Source organism: Trichechus manatus, unplaced genomic scaffold (assembly GCF_000243295.1).
Source record: "Trichechus manatus latirostris isolate Lorelei unplaced genomic scaffold, TriManLat1.0 scaffold00190, whole genome shotgun sequence".
NCBI lineage: Eukaryota > Metazoa > Chordata > Mammalia > Sirenia > Trichechidae > Trichechus > Trichechus manatus.
The window spans coordinates 696,317-710,625 of record NW_004444126.1 but is presented as its reverse complement, the minus strand read 5'-3'; the positions used below and the strand labels follow the sequence as shown (position 1 = coordinate 710,625).

General features: G+C 42.3%; 2 protein-coding genes across 4 annotated transcripts in view; one reads left to right on the top strand and one right to left on the bottom strand.

Annotated features, from left to right (window-relative positions):
* Positions 1-6,117, top strand: part of CCDC117 (coiled-coil domain containing 117) — a 19,350-nt gene extending 13,233 nt beyond the window's left edge. For all 3 annotated transcript variants that reach the window (XM_023741778.1, XM_023741779.1, XM_023741777.1), the window contains exon 5: positions 2,582-6,117. In XM_023741778.1, coding sequence (XP_023597546.1) covers positions 2,582-2,819 — 238 coding nt within the window. In that variant the 3' untranslated portion in view covers positions 2,820-6,117. The remainder of the gene's footprint in view (positions 1-2,581) is intronic.
* A 1,056-nt stretch (positions 6,118-7,173) lies between these two features.
* Positions 7,174-13,739, bottom strand: XBP1 (X-box binding protein 1). Its single transcript, XM_012558850.2, is given in 6 exon segments — positions 7,174-9,481; positions 9,801-9,908; positions 9,911-9,946; positions 10,805-10,933; positions 12,066-12,162; positions 13,469-13,739. Coding segments are annotated over 6 exon segments (1,161 nt in total). The 5' UTR covers positions 13,702-13,739; the 3' UTR covers positions 7,174-8,923.
* Between the last annotated feature and the right edge of the window lie 570 nt (positions 13,740-14,309).

The following is a 14,309-nucleotide window of genomic DNA, read 5'->3' as shown; positions in this document are numbered from 1 at the left end:
CACAACAGAGAGTCCCTGATGGAGCAGGAGAAAGGTGGGGTGCAGAACTCAAATTCTAGTAAGAAGACCAGACTTAATGGTCTGACTGAGACTGGAGAGCATGGCCCCTGGATTCTCTCATCAGCCCAGAGCTAAAATAATTTCTGCGGCCAACTCTTCAGACAGGGATTGGACTGGACCGTGGGACAGAAAGTGATACTCGTGAGGAGTGTGCCTCTTAGCTTATGTAGAGAAAGGAGACTAAACAGGCAGCTTCTGTTCAGATGTAAGATGGGGAGGCATAGAGGATTAAGAGGTGGTTGAATGGACATGGGAAGTCGGGTGGAAAGGAGGAATGTGCTGTCACAGTATAGGGAGAGCAATTATGGTCACATAACAATGTATGTGTAAATTTTTGTATGAGAGACTAAATTGAAATGTAAATTTACACTTAAACTACAACATTAAAAAAATATATGCAGATGACACAACTTTGCTTGATGAAAGTGAAGAGGATTTGAAGCACTGATGAAGGTCAAAGACGACAGCCTTCAGTATGGATTACACCTCATCATAACGATAACAAAAACCCTCACAACTGGACCAGTAAGCATTATGATAAATAGAGAAAATAATTGAAGTCGTCGAGGATTTCATTTTACTTGGATCCACAGTCAACGTCCACAGAAGCAGCAGTTAGTAAATTAAATGCCGTATTGCGTTGGGCAAATTTGCTGCAAAAGACCTCTTTAAAAGTGTTAAAAAGCAAAGATAGCACTTTGAGGACTAAGGCACGCCTGACCCAAACCATAGTATTTTCAGTTACCTCATATGCGTATGAAAGCTGGAGAACGAATAAGGAAGACCGAAGAAGAATTGATGCCTTTGAATTATGGTGTTGGTGAAGAATATTGAATATACTATGCACTGCCAGAAGAACAAACAAATCTGTCTTGAAAGCAGTAGAGCCAGAATGCTCCTTATAAGCCACACTTCGTCTTAAGTACTTTGGGCATGTTATCAGGAGGGACCAGTCCCTGCAGAAGGACATAATGCTTGGTAAATTTAGAGGGTCAGCAAAAAAGAAGAGCCTCAATAAGGTGGATTGACACAGTGGCTGCAACAGTGGACTCAGGCATAACAACAGTTGTGAGGATGGTGCAGGACTGGGCAGTGTTTCGTTCTGTTTTACATAGGGTTGCTGTGAGTTGGAACCGTGATGGCACCTAAGAACAACATCTTTGCTATTAATTTAGATGTAATGAGCCTGGTTAGCTGGTCTAGATCAGCAGAGTAGAAACAGAAACAGCAAGTTAGAGCAGAAGAAACGAACTCACGGTAGCAAGTAATGACAGTTGACAGTGTGAGAAGATAAGAGAGGAAACTAGAAGCAAACCTAGGAGCCGAAAAAGCAGAGCAACCTGGGGCCCGTTAGGATAAGAAAAGACGACTAGCTCTGTAATCCTGGTAGCTCTTGAGCCTAAAGATCCCATGTTTTCATTATCCTCTGTGTGTGAAATAATATGCAAGTTATAAAATTCCATTTAGGCATTTGTGGTTAGGTGCCATTGAGTCAATTCTCATAGCGACCCTATGTGACAGAGTAGAACTTCTCCCATGGAGCTGTTGGGTGGGTTTGAACCGCCAACTTTTCAGTCAGCATCGGACCACTTAACCATTGTGCCACCAGGGCTCCTTTTTTAGGCATTTAAGCCTAGAAAATACTTTATATAGACTTGGTGCTCAATGAGGGTAAGTTTCAGAGAGCTGAAGAAGTATCTTAGAATACGAGTCCCAGTGATGCCAGACAGATGAAGCATTATTGCCTTTGGGCACAATGGAAGTGATTATGCTTGGAGGTTCAGCTGCTACTTGATGTTAGATCACAGACATTTTGCATTAGTGTCCTAGCTTGAGTGTATGATTAACTACCTAGTCCTGAGGGTGGGTAAATAGTTTAGCAAAGAGTAAGCAGGCCACATTGCCCTGCAGCCTAATACATAGCATTTTGTGGTCTTGGTAGTTTTCCAGAAGCTAGCGTTTGGGAGTGTTAGTCCCTGTTTGTGTTTTATTTTGACTTACTTGCCTTTGGGTAACCAAAATCATCACTGCCAGGGAGGGGACATAATCATTTTGGCTTAACTGAAAAGCATTGTACTTAATAGTTACATCAAGCAAAAAGCAACTGAAACTAAAATACTGTGTTTGTCCAGTGTTTCTTTCATTTATAATGGTTTAATACAAGGTAGCAGCCTGACCAAGATAGCAGGTCACATCTGCTAATATTGTCCACATTTTTTTTTTTAAATTTGTAATGCTAAAATAAATCTAGGGCCTTTATTTTACACGTTGGATGTTTATATTACTTCTAATCAAAGCATCAGGAAAGCCAGTTGGTTTAGTTATAGATTGCATGCAGAACTGATATTTTATATATTTGAGTGGCCTTTCTAAAGATCAGTTTGAATTGTCATAAATCTCCTATTTTGACACCAGCAGTTCTTACCCCTGAGGTATTAAATAGCAGGCATTAGTTGTTCAGCACATATCTCTTATTTCCATGACCTAGTTTTTTTTATAAAAAACTGTATTTATGTCTTAGGAGCCGTCCTTCCATGGAGCTTGTGCTCTGGAAACCTCTCCCTGAACTCCTTTCTGATAAGCCAAAGCCGTCAACTAATGTTAAGAACTACACAGGAGAGAGCCAAACTAAGCATGCAGCTGCTGGCACTGCCTTCCCTCAGAGAACTGAACTGTTTTTGGAACCACGGCAAACAGGGGTGCCTCTTTACAATAGTTTGGAGACAGCTGCTTGCACAGAAGAAGAGATGGAACTTTAGAAACCATTTTCTACGCTAAAGTTGTCAAATTTTAGAAGGTTCCTGTGTTCAGCCATGAGCCTACTTGCATAGTATAGGGACTTGAAGGTTTTATGAAACGGGTGTAATAATATCTCCACCTGTGATTTGGGGTGGGACTCTTCATTTTGGGTAGCTGTTTATTGAATTCAACTTTTTGCCAAGGAAGCTTTTCTCAAGGGAAAAGCCATTTCCTAAGGGGCTTATTAAAGAAATGTCACAGCCTCTACACAGGCAAGTATAGAAGCTGTATGAGTAAGGGTGACTTAAATCACCTATTACATTGTCTAAACCATTCAGACACTTGGAGAGTATTCTCCTTGGGATGAAAAAGTTGCATTAAGAAAGGATACACCTACTACAACTAACAGTTGATTCATAGCTTAGTCTGTGCACAGCTTTGTTTACAGTGGTGATTATATGTAATTGGTGAGGAGGAGGGAAGAAAGCAGTAACTTAAGCCTATTGTTAAGAAATTGAATGGGGACCCTAAAACTTGTATATTAGTTGTCAGTTCAATATAGCTGTATTGATTAAATAGCCAGTAACGTTGTGGCTCACCTCTTCGCCTCTGAAAATGCAATGAAAACACAAAGAAAAGGTTTTTCCTCAAAGCTTATTTGCCTTGTGCTACTGTTGCTCCTTGGTTTCCCCTGCATAATTGATAAGCCTGGTTATTCAGGAATGTTTACAACTTAATTAACTTTGAATGTTAGTTAAGATTGTGAGGTAACCCATGTGCAAACTGGCTATGGGAGAAGCATCCCTTAGTTAATCTTAAGGAAATTCTTGTCAGAGAAATGGATATTTTCTGGAGTAAAAGAAAAAAGTTGTACCTGTTTTAGCAAATTGAGTTTGTTTGTTTTACCTTAATTTAGAAAACAGTGAATGAATAATTAACTGAGAACGTATGGGTAAGTGACATTGAGATTTACTGAAATAGCCAATTTGCCTGGTGCTTAAACTGTTGTACAGTAAGGCTAAAAGTTAGTAGAGAATAGCTTCCTGCTACCAGGGAACCTTCACTTCTTGAATACCTACAGCAGGCTCAGGGTGTCCTTTGGGGATAACTAGGATTGAAGTTTTTCATTTCTCAGGAAGAGCTCTTCTGTGTGGACTCAGTGCAAAGTAAAATGACAATTTCTTTACTGCTACCAAATATCTATTATGACTTAAATGAGTATAATACTGACCCTTACATCACACAACAGGAGACCACTGCAGTTCTTTTTGTTTTATTTTATTTTCTGGGTTTCTTCTTGCTTTGTAGGAATCAGATACCTTGTGTAGAAAAAAATGGTTTATGCCAAGTAGAGGTGAATTTTTAGAAACCAGCTCCCAGACATCTTTGAAACCCATGCTGAAATCCCTTCCCTTGTTACAGATGGCATAGGAGTCAGTCACAAGTCTGTCAGTTGGACTTGTTTCTTCTCTTGGCCTGTTGTTCCTGCTTTCTCTATTTCTGTCTGGATAGTCAGGAAAAGATTTAATGTTTAATATTTAAACAAAATGTTTAATGTCTACACAGTAAAATTACATGAATTTCAAACCAGTATTGAAACACCAGTTGGAAACCAGCTAATAGTTTCTTAATCTCAGACTTAGAGATGAATGTAAACTGTATTCTGTTGAAATGTGCACGTGTTTGATTCATGCCGTTTGAAAAACTCCTGCCCTTGTGGTTGTTTAATGGGACCAACTTGTAAAGTGTGTAGCCTTACAGAAGTCTTCATGCTAAGAACTTTATTCTAGTATAACTCAAAAACATGAAGCAACTGTCCATAGCTGGGAGTTCATCCCAGTGCTAGGGTGGAAGGTGAGAAGAAAGCTTTCCAAAGAAGGGCCCAAAACATAACTGTGATTGTCTTCTATAGGAATTGTTGGGCAGGCCTGATCAAAGGTCTGTACGATTGATGGAAAAGAGGAAAGAAGGGCCAGTAACAAGGCTCTGACACTATTGGTAGGAGAGACTTAAGATTCTGTTAATTACCATCCAAACAGAACTTGTTTCAGGAGTCAAGTTATCTGATAAAATATTTATTTCTGCAGGAGAATTGATGTTTAATGCGCCTTTTTGACATTTTTCTGGCACATGTTTGTACAAAGATTGTTTTCTTCATCTTGTGGTGCTTAGTCCTCTGAGCTGTCTCCACAGTCCCAATACCTTTGCTTTGTTTTTCTTTCGTAGCATAGGGGTTTTGCTTTTGCCCTCAGATTTTCTTCCCAGGTCTCTTTCATTTTATACAACTTTTGCAGCATGGATCAAACATTGGCTTACTATGCTAATGTATGAAGAGAAAAAAATTATCTAAAGCAGGTGAGCTTTAATGAACAAATGTATATTTTCTCTAAGTTTGAGTAGGGTGTGTGTGTGTTTAATATGAGAAAGACTGGTTCTCACAAATATTAATTAAATAAAAAAAAACTGCTATTCGTTCTTAAAAAGATACAAATGTAAAATTTAGAAAAATTCCTAGGATAGGGGCCAGAACCATGAGAAGAGTTTTTACCAGCAAGTTTATTTGTTATTTTGGATCTGGAACTTGGTTTTTTAATAGTGACAAGAATGGTGCGGTAATAGGAGAGTTCTGGAAGATGCTGTCAGTTTTAATTTAAACTAAGAATTTGGTGTTTCTGTATTTTATTGTTTTCAATAAAACTTAAGTGTTTTGGACTTTTTGAGATATTTGTGTTCCTATACTTGAGTAAATGATATCAGATACCTCTTTGCTTTCTTTAAATTGTAGTTAAAGCAGCATTCGTATCAGTGATGGACTTATTTAAATTTATTCAGAGGGGATGATTATGTTAGGTTAAAGGTAAATTTTGTAAATTTGCTATTTCCAAAACAGACTGTTTTGCCATTCTAAAACCCACAGGATGCTTTCCACTCAGAGCAAGTCACTGCTGTTGATTTGTCAGTATTCAGATGGCAGTGGTGACTGCATCCTCAAAAATGGTCGAGTGTGGAGTTGGAAACGGCATATAGAGTTCACAGAGTGGGCCTTGGAACCTTTAAAATGAGGAATAGGGAAGTTATATGATGTTGTTTCATGATACTTCCTTTCTTAAGAGTTGACAGGTCACTGGGTGGCAGTATTGCCTGCGTATTTATAACCATGTTTTTGATAAATGTGGATCCCTGATTTGTTGAGCAGGGGGAGTTAAGTTTGGGTTGCAGTTACAGAATACTGTTGTGTTTTTAACCAGAATTTGAAAATCACAACTAAAGGTTAACCTTGTGTTTTTTTTTTTTTTTTTTTTTTTTTTTTACACATTTGGAAATTAAAGGCTAACTAGAGAGTGACATTGAGTATTATAATCCAACTCACCAGTTTCAGTGTTCTTTCCGTTTGACCCATTGGTTTTACAAAGTCTTTGTGGAAATACCTAAGGGTTGGTCATTCAAATTTCATTGAAAATTCACCAATAAAGTGTTGTTCAGGCATAGTGTATATCAGTGTGGTTCAAATCTTCTAGCCCCATTAATTCCCTGGTTCTTTGGAACACAGTGGCATTTTAGAGGTAAACTAGGTGTGGTTAGAATACAGTGTTTAGACTACAGCTCCAACAAGACAATAATGTGAACAACTGATTGGTGGGTAAACAAGCTACTCTTCTGTCCCTTAATGAACCTTAGAAGTCACAAGATAAAGGTTCAATTTTTAGAAGACTACAACTTGATTGATACCTTAAAATATTCCTGGAGGAGGCAGTGTTACCTTCTGCCCTCAGGTCTATCCCTACTTTGTCCCTGCTGCAGTAGCACATCTAGTAGAAAAGCAAGGAGGCAGACATAAATCGGTGTTGCAAGGCCCAGGGAAATAGTGTGCGGGCATATTGTCACCTCAATCTTTTATCTCAGTTGTGGAATATAATATACACTTAATGGAAATCTTGGTTTGCTTTTGGGGAAAAGGTCTTGATTTTTAGTTCTAACTATTCAATTTGTTGTTTCAACATGAAAATGTCCTTGAATACCAGGTGTTTTCTCAGGGCTAAGCACAGTGCTTAATTTTTACCCATCTGTACAGGAAATGAAAACCTCAATCATCTACACTGACTATGTATGTCCTGTGTGTTATTTCTGTTAGTACAGCTGCCTCTTTCACGTGATGTCATTGAATATAACTTGAGCCTCAGTCCCCAGATGTTTGTGCTTTTATAACCCAGAAACCAAACCCACTGCCATCAAATCGATTCTGACTCACAGCGACCCTATAGGGTAGAGTAGAACTGCCCCATAGGGTTTCCAGGGCTGTAAATCTTTACAGAAGCAGACTGCCACATCTTTCCTGGAGCAGCTGGTGGGTTTGAACCAGTGACTTGACCACAGTGGGTCTGGTTTTTTTTTTTTTAACAAACCCCAAATAGATTCTGAGCTCTTAAATTTTCAGTTACAGAAAATCAGGTGAGAAAAGGTTCTCAGTCATGGGGACAGCTGAAGGCAGTCCTTACATTTACAATACAGAAACTCAGCACCTACACGAGCACTAGGAGTGGGCTCTGGCTTCAGCAACTGGGACTTAAGAGTCTTTCCTGCCTTCAGGCCTGCTTGTGGACACTGGCTCCTCGTCACCATACCACACACATTCCCTTGTACTTGCCTGAAGCTATCGACTGGTTTGCCTTGCTGCTTGGGGTTCTTTGCATCCTGCTGCTTTTCATGTATTAATTCACATTGACTTCCCCTGAGGTAGTCTTAATAAATGGAAAAAAATGCCATTTCAATGCTAAATTGACAGAATGATTTCATCTGCTGGTACAGGTGAAATTCTATAAATGAGGAAAGTACTCTCTTGTAAAAGGATTCCCAATGAAAAGATCACCATAAAGGATGAGGAGGTTAAAGTCTGTTTTAGTGACTAAGAGATTAAATCCCTTCCAAAGTAGATTAGGTAGTTAACAGCTAACTTTTGAGTACTTGGGATAATGCCTCAGCAACCTTCAGAGATATTGACTATCAGTCTCCTTTACAGATGAGGAAATAAGTGATGTTATGTGCTCAGGGTTACCTGGCTAGCCAGTGGTAGAGTTGAACCCAGAGGGTCTGAATCTAGAAAATGCTTTTAATACCTACATAATCTTGGTATTCAATGGCATATCATTCTCTAACATTTATGGTATAGCAAATCAGCAGTGGTTAAGGGTTCCACCTCTAGATCAGGCAGACTCAGGTTTGCATCTTAGCTTTGTCACTTGCTGTGATTTATTGGTCATTCTGTGTTTTTCGGGTGAAGAGACTGTCACAGAAATACAGTAGCTGCTTAAAGAGTAGACTGTTACCACTTATCACAGCCAGGAATTGAAGCAGGCAGTAATGTAGGGGGAACAGCCTTCATTCACTTTTAATAGTGGCATGCTCACTAAAATGGAACAAATTATTACCATAGCAAAGAAGTGAAACTTCTAGAGAGAACACAGACTTATGTATGGCCCAAGAAAGAAAAGAACAAAGACACTGCATTGCACTTTTTAATTGCACAGGTAGTTTGAAATAAATGGAGAAAGCACCTTCCAAAATCTACAGTAGCAGGGAAAGATTCCATCAAGCATTCACATAGTAAATTTCTAGAATTTCACAGAAGATTCTTGATCTTTACTTGGACTGTACCTGAGGGAAAAGTCACCCCCTCAGGTAGGTGTTCTCTCCAGAAGCAAACTAAAAGGAACTAAAACTGGAGGCAAGCCTGGTATGCTGAGGAGGGGAAAGAGAAATGATGAAGGGCCGTTCATAAATTCCATGTCTACTTTAAGACACTTGTCCGGTGACCCTTACTGTCTCCTTAATGTCTGCATGGTTCATCTTGTTAAGTGTTTTGGGGCAAACTACTGCCCTTAAGATGAAGGTGCAAGCTCAAAAACTCTAGTTCTGAATTATTATATTTGAGTACCTTGGACTGCTGGATGTCAAAAATCAATACTCGGGGTGATCTATGAGGTTTGAATAGACAGATACTTTAGAGGAATTCTCTAGGACTGTACCCCCTCTCCTTTAGCTTTTTGAGTACAGACGGGCTTCTCTGTTATCCTCCAGGCAGTGATGTTAAAACGCAAGGGAAAGGGCAACAGTATTGGATCATTATTTAGACACTAATTAGCTGGGGAAAGAGTTCACTGGCAAAAGTGTCCTCCCAAGAATGGTCTACACCAAGTGGAGAGGACATGTCACTGAAGGGGGAAGGGGAGCCCTCATATCCACAGTCACTATAAGCATCCACCAGGCAAGAAGATGGCTTCAGGCAGTGGCTGGACGAAAACAGATTTGAGATACCCAGCTCTGGAATGAAGTCATCTTCTACAAGTTCTTCTTTCACTGAGATGGTAAATTCAGGGTGATCCTTCTCTGAGGGGCTGAGAGGTGCTTCCTCGATTTTCACTACCACATTAGCTTGGCTCTCTGTCTCAGAGGGTATCTCTAAGACTAGGGGCTTGGTATATACGTGGTCAAAACGAATTAGTTCATTAATGGCTTCCAGCTTGGCTGGTGACGTCCCCAGTGATGGAGAAGGGGAGGCTGGTAAGGAACTGGGTCCTTCTGGGTGGCCTTCTGGGAGCTCCTCCAGGCTGGTAGACTCTGGGGAAAGACAGCTGAAGAACATGACTGGGTCCATGTTATCCAGAAGGCCCAAAAGGATATCAGACTGTAAGAAGCAAAAATTAAATTGAGTCCAATTATCAGAATGCACTTGAGAATCTACCTAGAATACTCAGTACTAGGTTTCCTAATGTAAGTTAATCACTATGCTATAGGATGACCTCAGGACCCACCAGGCCCATTTATCCATCCATGCCTCACTCCATGTCCTAAATCACCTGGAAATAGGAAGGTAGTTGATGTTACCTTTAACCCCACCAAAACTATCTTCCCCTGCCCTCACCTGTCTGGTTAGGGATGTCTGGCCTCAAACAAGTGGCTTTAACTAGTTATACAGCTCCTTACTAAATCAGAATGATCCCTACCTCAGTGTCTGAAGAGTCAACACTGTCAGAATCCATGGGGAGATGTTCTGGAGGGGTGACATCTGGGCCTGCACCTGCTGCAGAGGTGCACGTAGTCTGAGTGCTGCGGACTCAGCAGACCCGGCCACCGGCCTCGCTCCATTCCCCTGGGAGAAAAGACCAAAATGAATAAGCAGCTCAAACAGCCCGAGTCCCTAAGGAAATGCTAGCTAGGCAGCTATGACTCTCAGTTTTCAAGAAAGCTAGGAAACGATTCGTCACCACTTCTTTAGAGCTTACAATTCTTGCCTTTACCTTTGTTTTCATTTTCTTAATTCCTCCTCAAGAAAGGCTTAGAAAATGCAAGTAAGACTAACTTTCCATTGTGGCTTTCTTTGCAGCAAAACAGTTTTCTATCCAATGCAAAGATGCAAAATTCTTAAATAATACAAATTATTCAAGACCAGACTGATACTCTTAAATAATATTCTTAATAAAGTTCTATAGCAAATTTCAGCTTAGAATCGTTTAGTTGTTTTATGTTCTTCCTGAACACTACCTTCACAGAGTAGAACTGCCCTATTGTCAACCTTAGACAGTCACTCAAGAGTTGTCATCAAATTTGCCATCATCTATAAAACTAAAGCCCATACATACATCATGCTCATCAGAGACCCGTCTTATCACAATGAATCCTTTCCCTACTCATTCATATTTATCAACTACTACAGTTCTAGTGGCACTCAAAGTCTGATCTGACTGTCTCTTATTCTGGTTCTCAGTGTCTGCATGGTTCATCTTGTTATCCATATTTGTTAGTACTTGTTCTTAGAGAGCCATGTAACTTAATTCTTAGGACTTATTACTGTTCATTACACACTTGAAAAATGAGTAAGTGTCATTAGAAAAGGACACCTTGCCTGCATGGAAATGTAATTAGCGCTCTAAAATGTAAACATATTCACAGAGTCATGTCGCTCAGAACTAGTTCTCACAGAAGGTACAAAATAAAGGAGATGAGTTACCTTGGTCTCCACCTCCTCTCCAGTAACCAAGGCATCCATCCCCAAGCGCTGTCTTAACTCCTGGTTCTCAACTATAAGGCCATGAGTTTTCTCTCTCAAAAGCTGATTTTCTAACAAAAGTTTTTGGTTCTGGAAGAAAGTTCATAAGAGACTATTAAAGCATCTAATTTTTTCACTTAAGAAGTCACCTGATAACAGTGTCACTACAAATGGTTCTCGTTCCTTCTCCTTGAACTTTTGGAAAACTATGCTAATGTAGTTGTTTATGGTAGGTACTAAAAGGGCAGGTCATAATTATGAAAAATAAGCTATTTAAGAAGTGCCATTTCACAGGGATCAAAAATAACACAATGCCTCCAGCTTCCAATGACAACCTCAGTAAAGCGTGATTTGTGGTTTAAGAGGAAATGAGCTAATTTTTGATGTTAAAAAAAATCCTGTCTTGAACTGGCAGGTAGTAATAGACATAGTAGTAGTGAAGAATAAATTAAAATATGGAAAAAACCCAAAACCAAACAAAAAACTGCTCCTGAAAGACTCTTACAAAACCATCTAGTAATTAAACTTCAAAAGCAGTATGACTGGGAGGTTATTGCTTAAGGGGTACTGAGTTTCTGTTTAGGTGGATGAATAACTTTTGGAAGTAGATAGTGAAGATGGTTGTGCAACATGATGAATGTAATTAATGTCACTGAATTTTATGTTTAAAAATGGTTAAGATTGCAAATGTTATATTTACCACAGTATATTTTTTTAAGTTAAAAAAAGTATTTCTTATGTATTCGGGAGGTGTAATTGACAACAACTGAAGATTAGATAACGGTAGGCCCTAGAAGGGGAAGGGAATGTTTAGCGAACTTTGGCCAAGCCAGGAAGGGTCTCAGGTTTAAGCAAGGATTTCCTATCTGCCCCTAATTTTTTAGAGCTAACTCGCTAAACATTCTTGAATTCACAACTTTTGAGAAAGATCCAGCATCAAATGCCAGGGATTCTGTCATAAATCACCTTGTTCTCTTCAAGTTTTACAACTTCAACAATTACCTATCTACCCTAATTTAAGTATTTAATAATTTAACTTGTAATTACACACACATACACAAACCAAAAACCAAACCCATTGCCATAGAGTCAACCCACGCTCAGCTGTATTCTCAAGAGGTTGAAACAGCGTGGGTTAGGCAGCAAATACCAGAACATTCCCCAAGGAAAGATTTATTTACAATGGATACAAGATAAAAGTTTGACCTTAAATAATTTTTACCTCTTCTTCCAAATCTACCACTTGTTGTTCCAGCTCACTCATTCGCGCTTTCTTTCGGTCTCTGGCAGTCTGAGCTGCTACTCTGTTTTTCAGTTTCCTGAGAACAGAAGAAGCACACCACACTGAGTCACCTCAAACCTTATTTATAACTTTATTTGAAAATTCGGTCAGCTGGTGCTTTCATTTTAATTTAGGGTTTAAATCAGACTACTGGTAAAATACACTTCAGGCTCCTCCCTCAACAAAACAAAACAAAAAATACAGCCTTCTGTGAATCTGGCTGGAAGATGTGCTGCGTTCTCCCCATACTGAGTCATCCACTTGTCTCATCCCGGCCTCGGCACAGGGGCTGGACACAAGGGCTATTCGTCTTGCATCATAAGAAACTTTCCTCCTCCCTCTCCCTTTCTCCTGCTGCTTCCTAACTCCAATTTTCCTAAACAGCATCCAACCTGGACTGATTAAATCTAGTAAGGCTGCAATTGGGCTCAGACATAACCTCCTCCCTTTCCAAATCCCACTTGGATAAGGGAGGGGCTGATGCTTTTCACCCCAGTGCTGAGATCCTAGGTGAGACCCCCTGATGGCTGGACTCGGATCTGCTCAAGGAGACCTTAATAAACCACAAACGGCAGCTACAATAGTTAGAAAAGCCCCTAACATTTACCGAGGTCTAAGGACTAGGTAGGGAGCCTTGGTTGGGCAATGGTCAAGCCCGCGGCTGCTAACCGAAAGGTTCTAACCCATCCAGCAGCACGGCGGGAGAAAGACCTGGCGATCTGCCCTCATAAAGTTTACAGCCTTATACTCTGTCACATGGGGTCGCTATAAGTTGAAAATCGACTCTGGCAGCCAACAAGTATTAGGCATATTATATACATGGCTCACTCAATGTCCCCAACCACTATAGGAAGTAGGTGCCATTTTAAGGACGCTGAGTTTGGCTGGTCAAAATGCCTTAAAGTTCTGTCATTTCAGTTCTGCGCCCCTCCACAAAAACAGGTAAACCAAGAAGAGGCTCGTCGACTCCATGTTACGGTCAAAAAGCCCAACTTCAGAGAGGCTGAGCGACCGATCTGCGGTCACACACCAAGAGCGCCTAGAACCCAGGTGCCCGCATCCTCTGCTCTGGTCATCTCCAAGCAGAACGGAAAGAAAAACAGCCTGAGCAGCCCTGGCCTCCACCCCGCACCGCGGATCTGGCCAGGCCAGGATTCCTGCCCTGCCCCGCCCCGCCCCGCCCCGCGCCACGCTGGCACTGGACGTGCCAGGCCGCGGGAGCCCTAACGCGGCAGCCGGTCAGAACCCAGCCCCCTGCCCTAGCCTCGGAGGCGGCCCAAGCTCCGGGTCCCGCGTCCTCTGGGTCCCCGCGCCGACCGCGGCCCCGCACCGCTGCCACCCACCTACGCAGCGCCTTCTCCTCGGGGCTCAGGTGCGTGAGGCGCTGTCGCTTGCGCGCCTGGGGCGGCCCCCCATCCGCCACCTCCGGGCTGGCCCCTCGCTGGCCCGGAACCATGAGCGACAGGGCCCGGTCGGCTGGGGCTCCAACGGCGGCGGCGGGGGAGGGCTTGCTGGAAAGAAGCAGCATCTTAGGGGCCCCGGTGGCCGGGCTCGGTACGCCTGCCACCACCACCATGGTCAGAGACGGTCTACGCGAGTGCGCGCTGCCACCGCCCACTGGGCCGCCCTCGCCGCGCCCAGGCTTTCTACGGTCGTGGCCCTCCGCGATTGGCCAGCTTCGCGTGACGCGCGGCAGAGCTTGGAGCCCATTGGTTCGGGGGGCCGGGCGGGGGCGGGGCCGGGGCGGCCCTTGTGGCCCCTGCTGTCCCCCGCCGGGGGTCAGGGGCATCTGCAGCGGGGGTTACCGGTGGGACCATTACAGGGGGCCGGGGTCCAGAGGCTTGGGGGGAGCCACAGGCCGGCCGGGGGCGGCCGGGGTGACCCCAGGCTCGCGCGGGAAGGGCCAGGACGAGCCCGAGTTTCCTTAACAAACGATCTTCCCCCTAGGCTGACGCATTTTTACCCGCAATAACGGTGAAATCCCAAAAAGACTGACGAATTTTTACCGAGGCTAAAAGATTTTTACTTTAGCCTGACACAGTTTTATTTCTTGCGCCACTTGAGGCCCGAGTGCAGCGGAAACTCGAGAGAGAGCTTGAATCGCGTCTTGGGTTAGAAAGAAGCCTGGAAAGAAATTCCTCGAAATAAGAGTCCTTAGTAAACGAGATCGCGCGTTTTAAAACT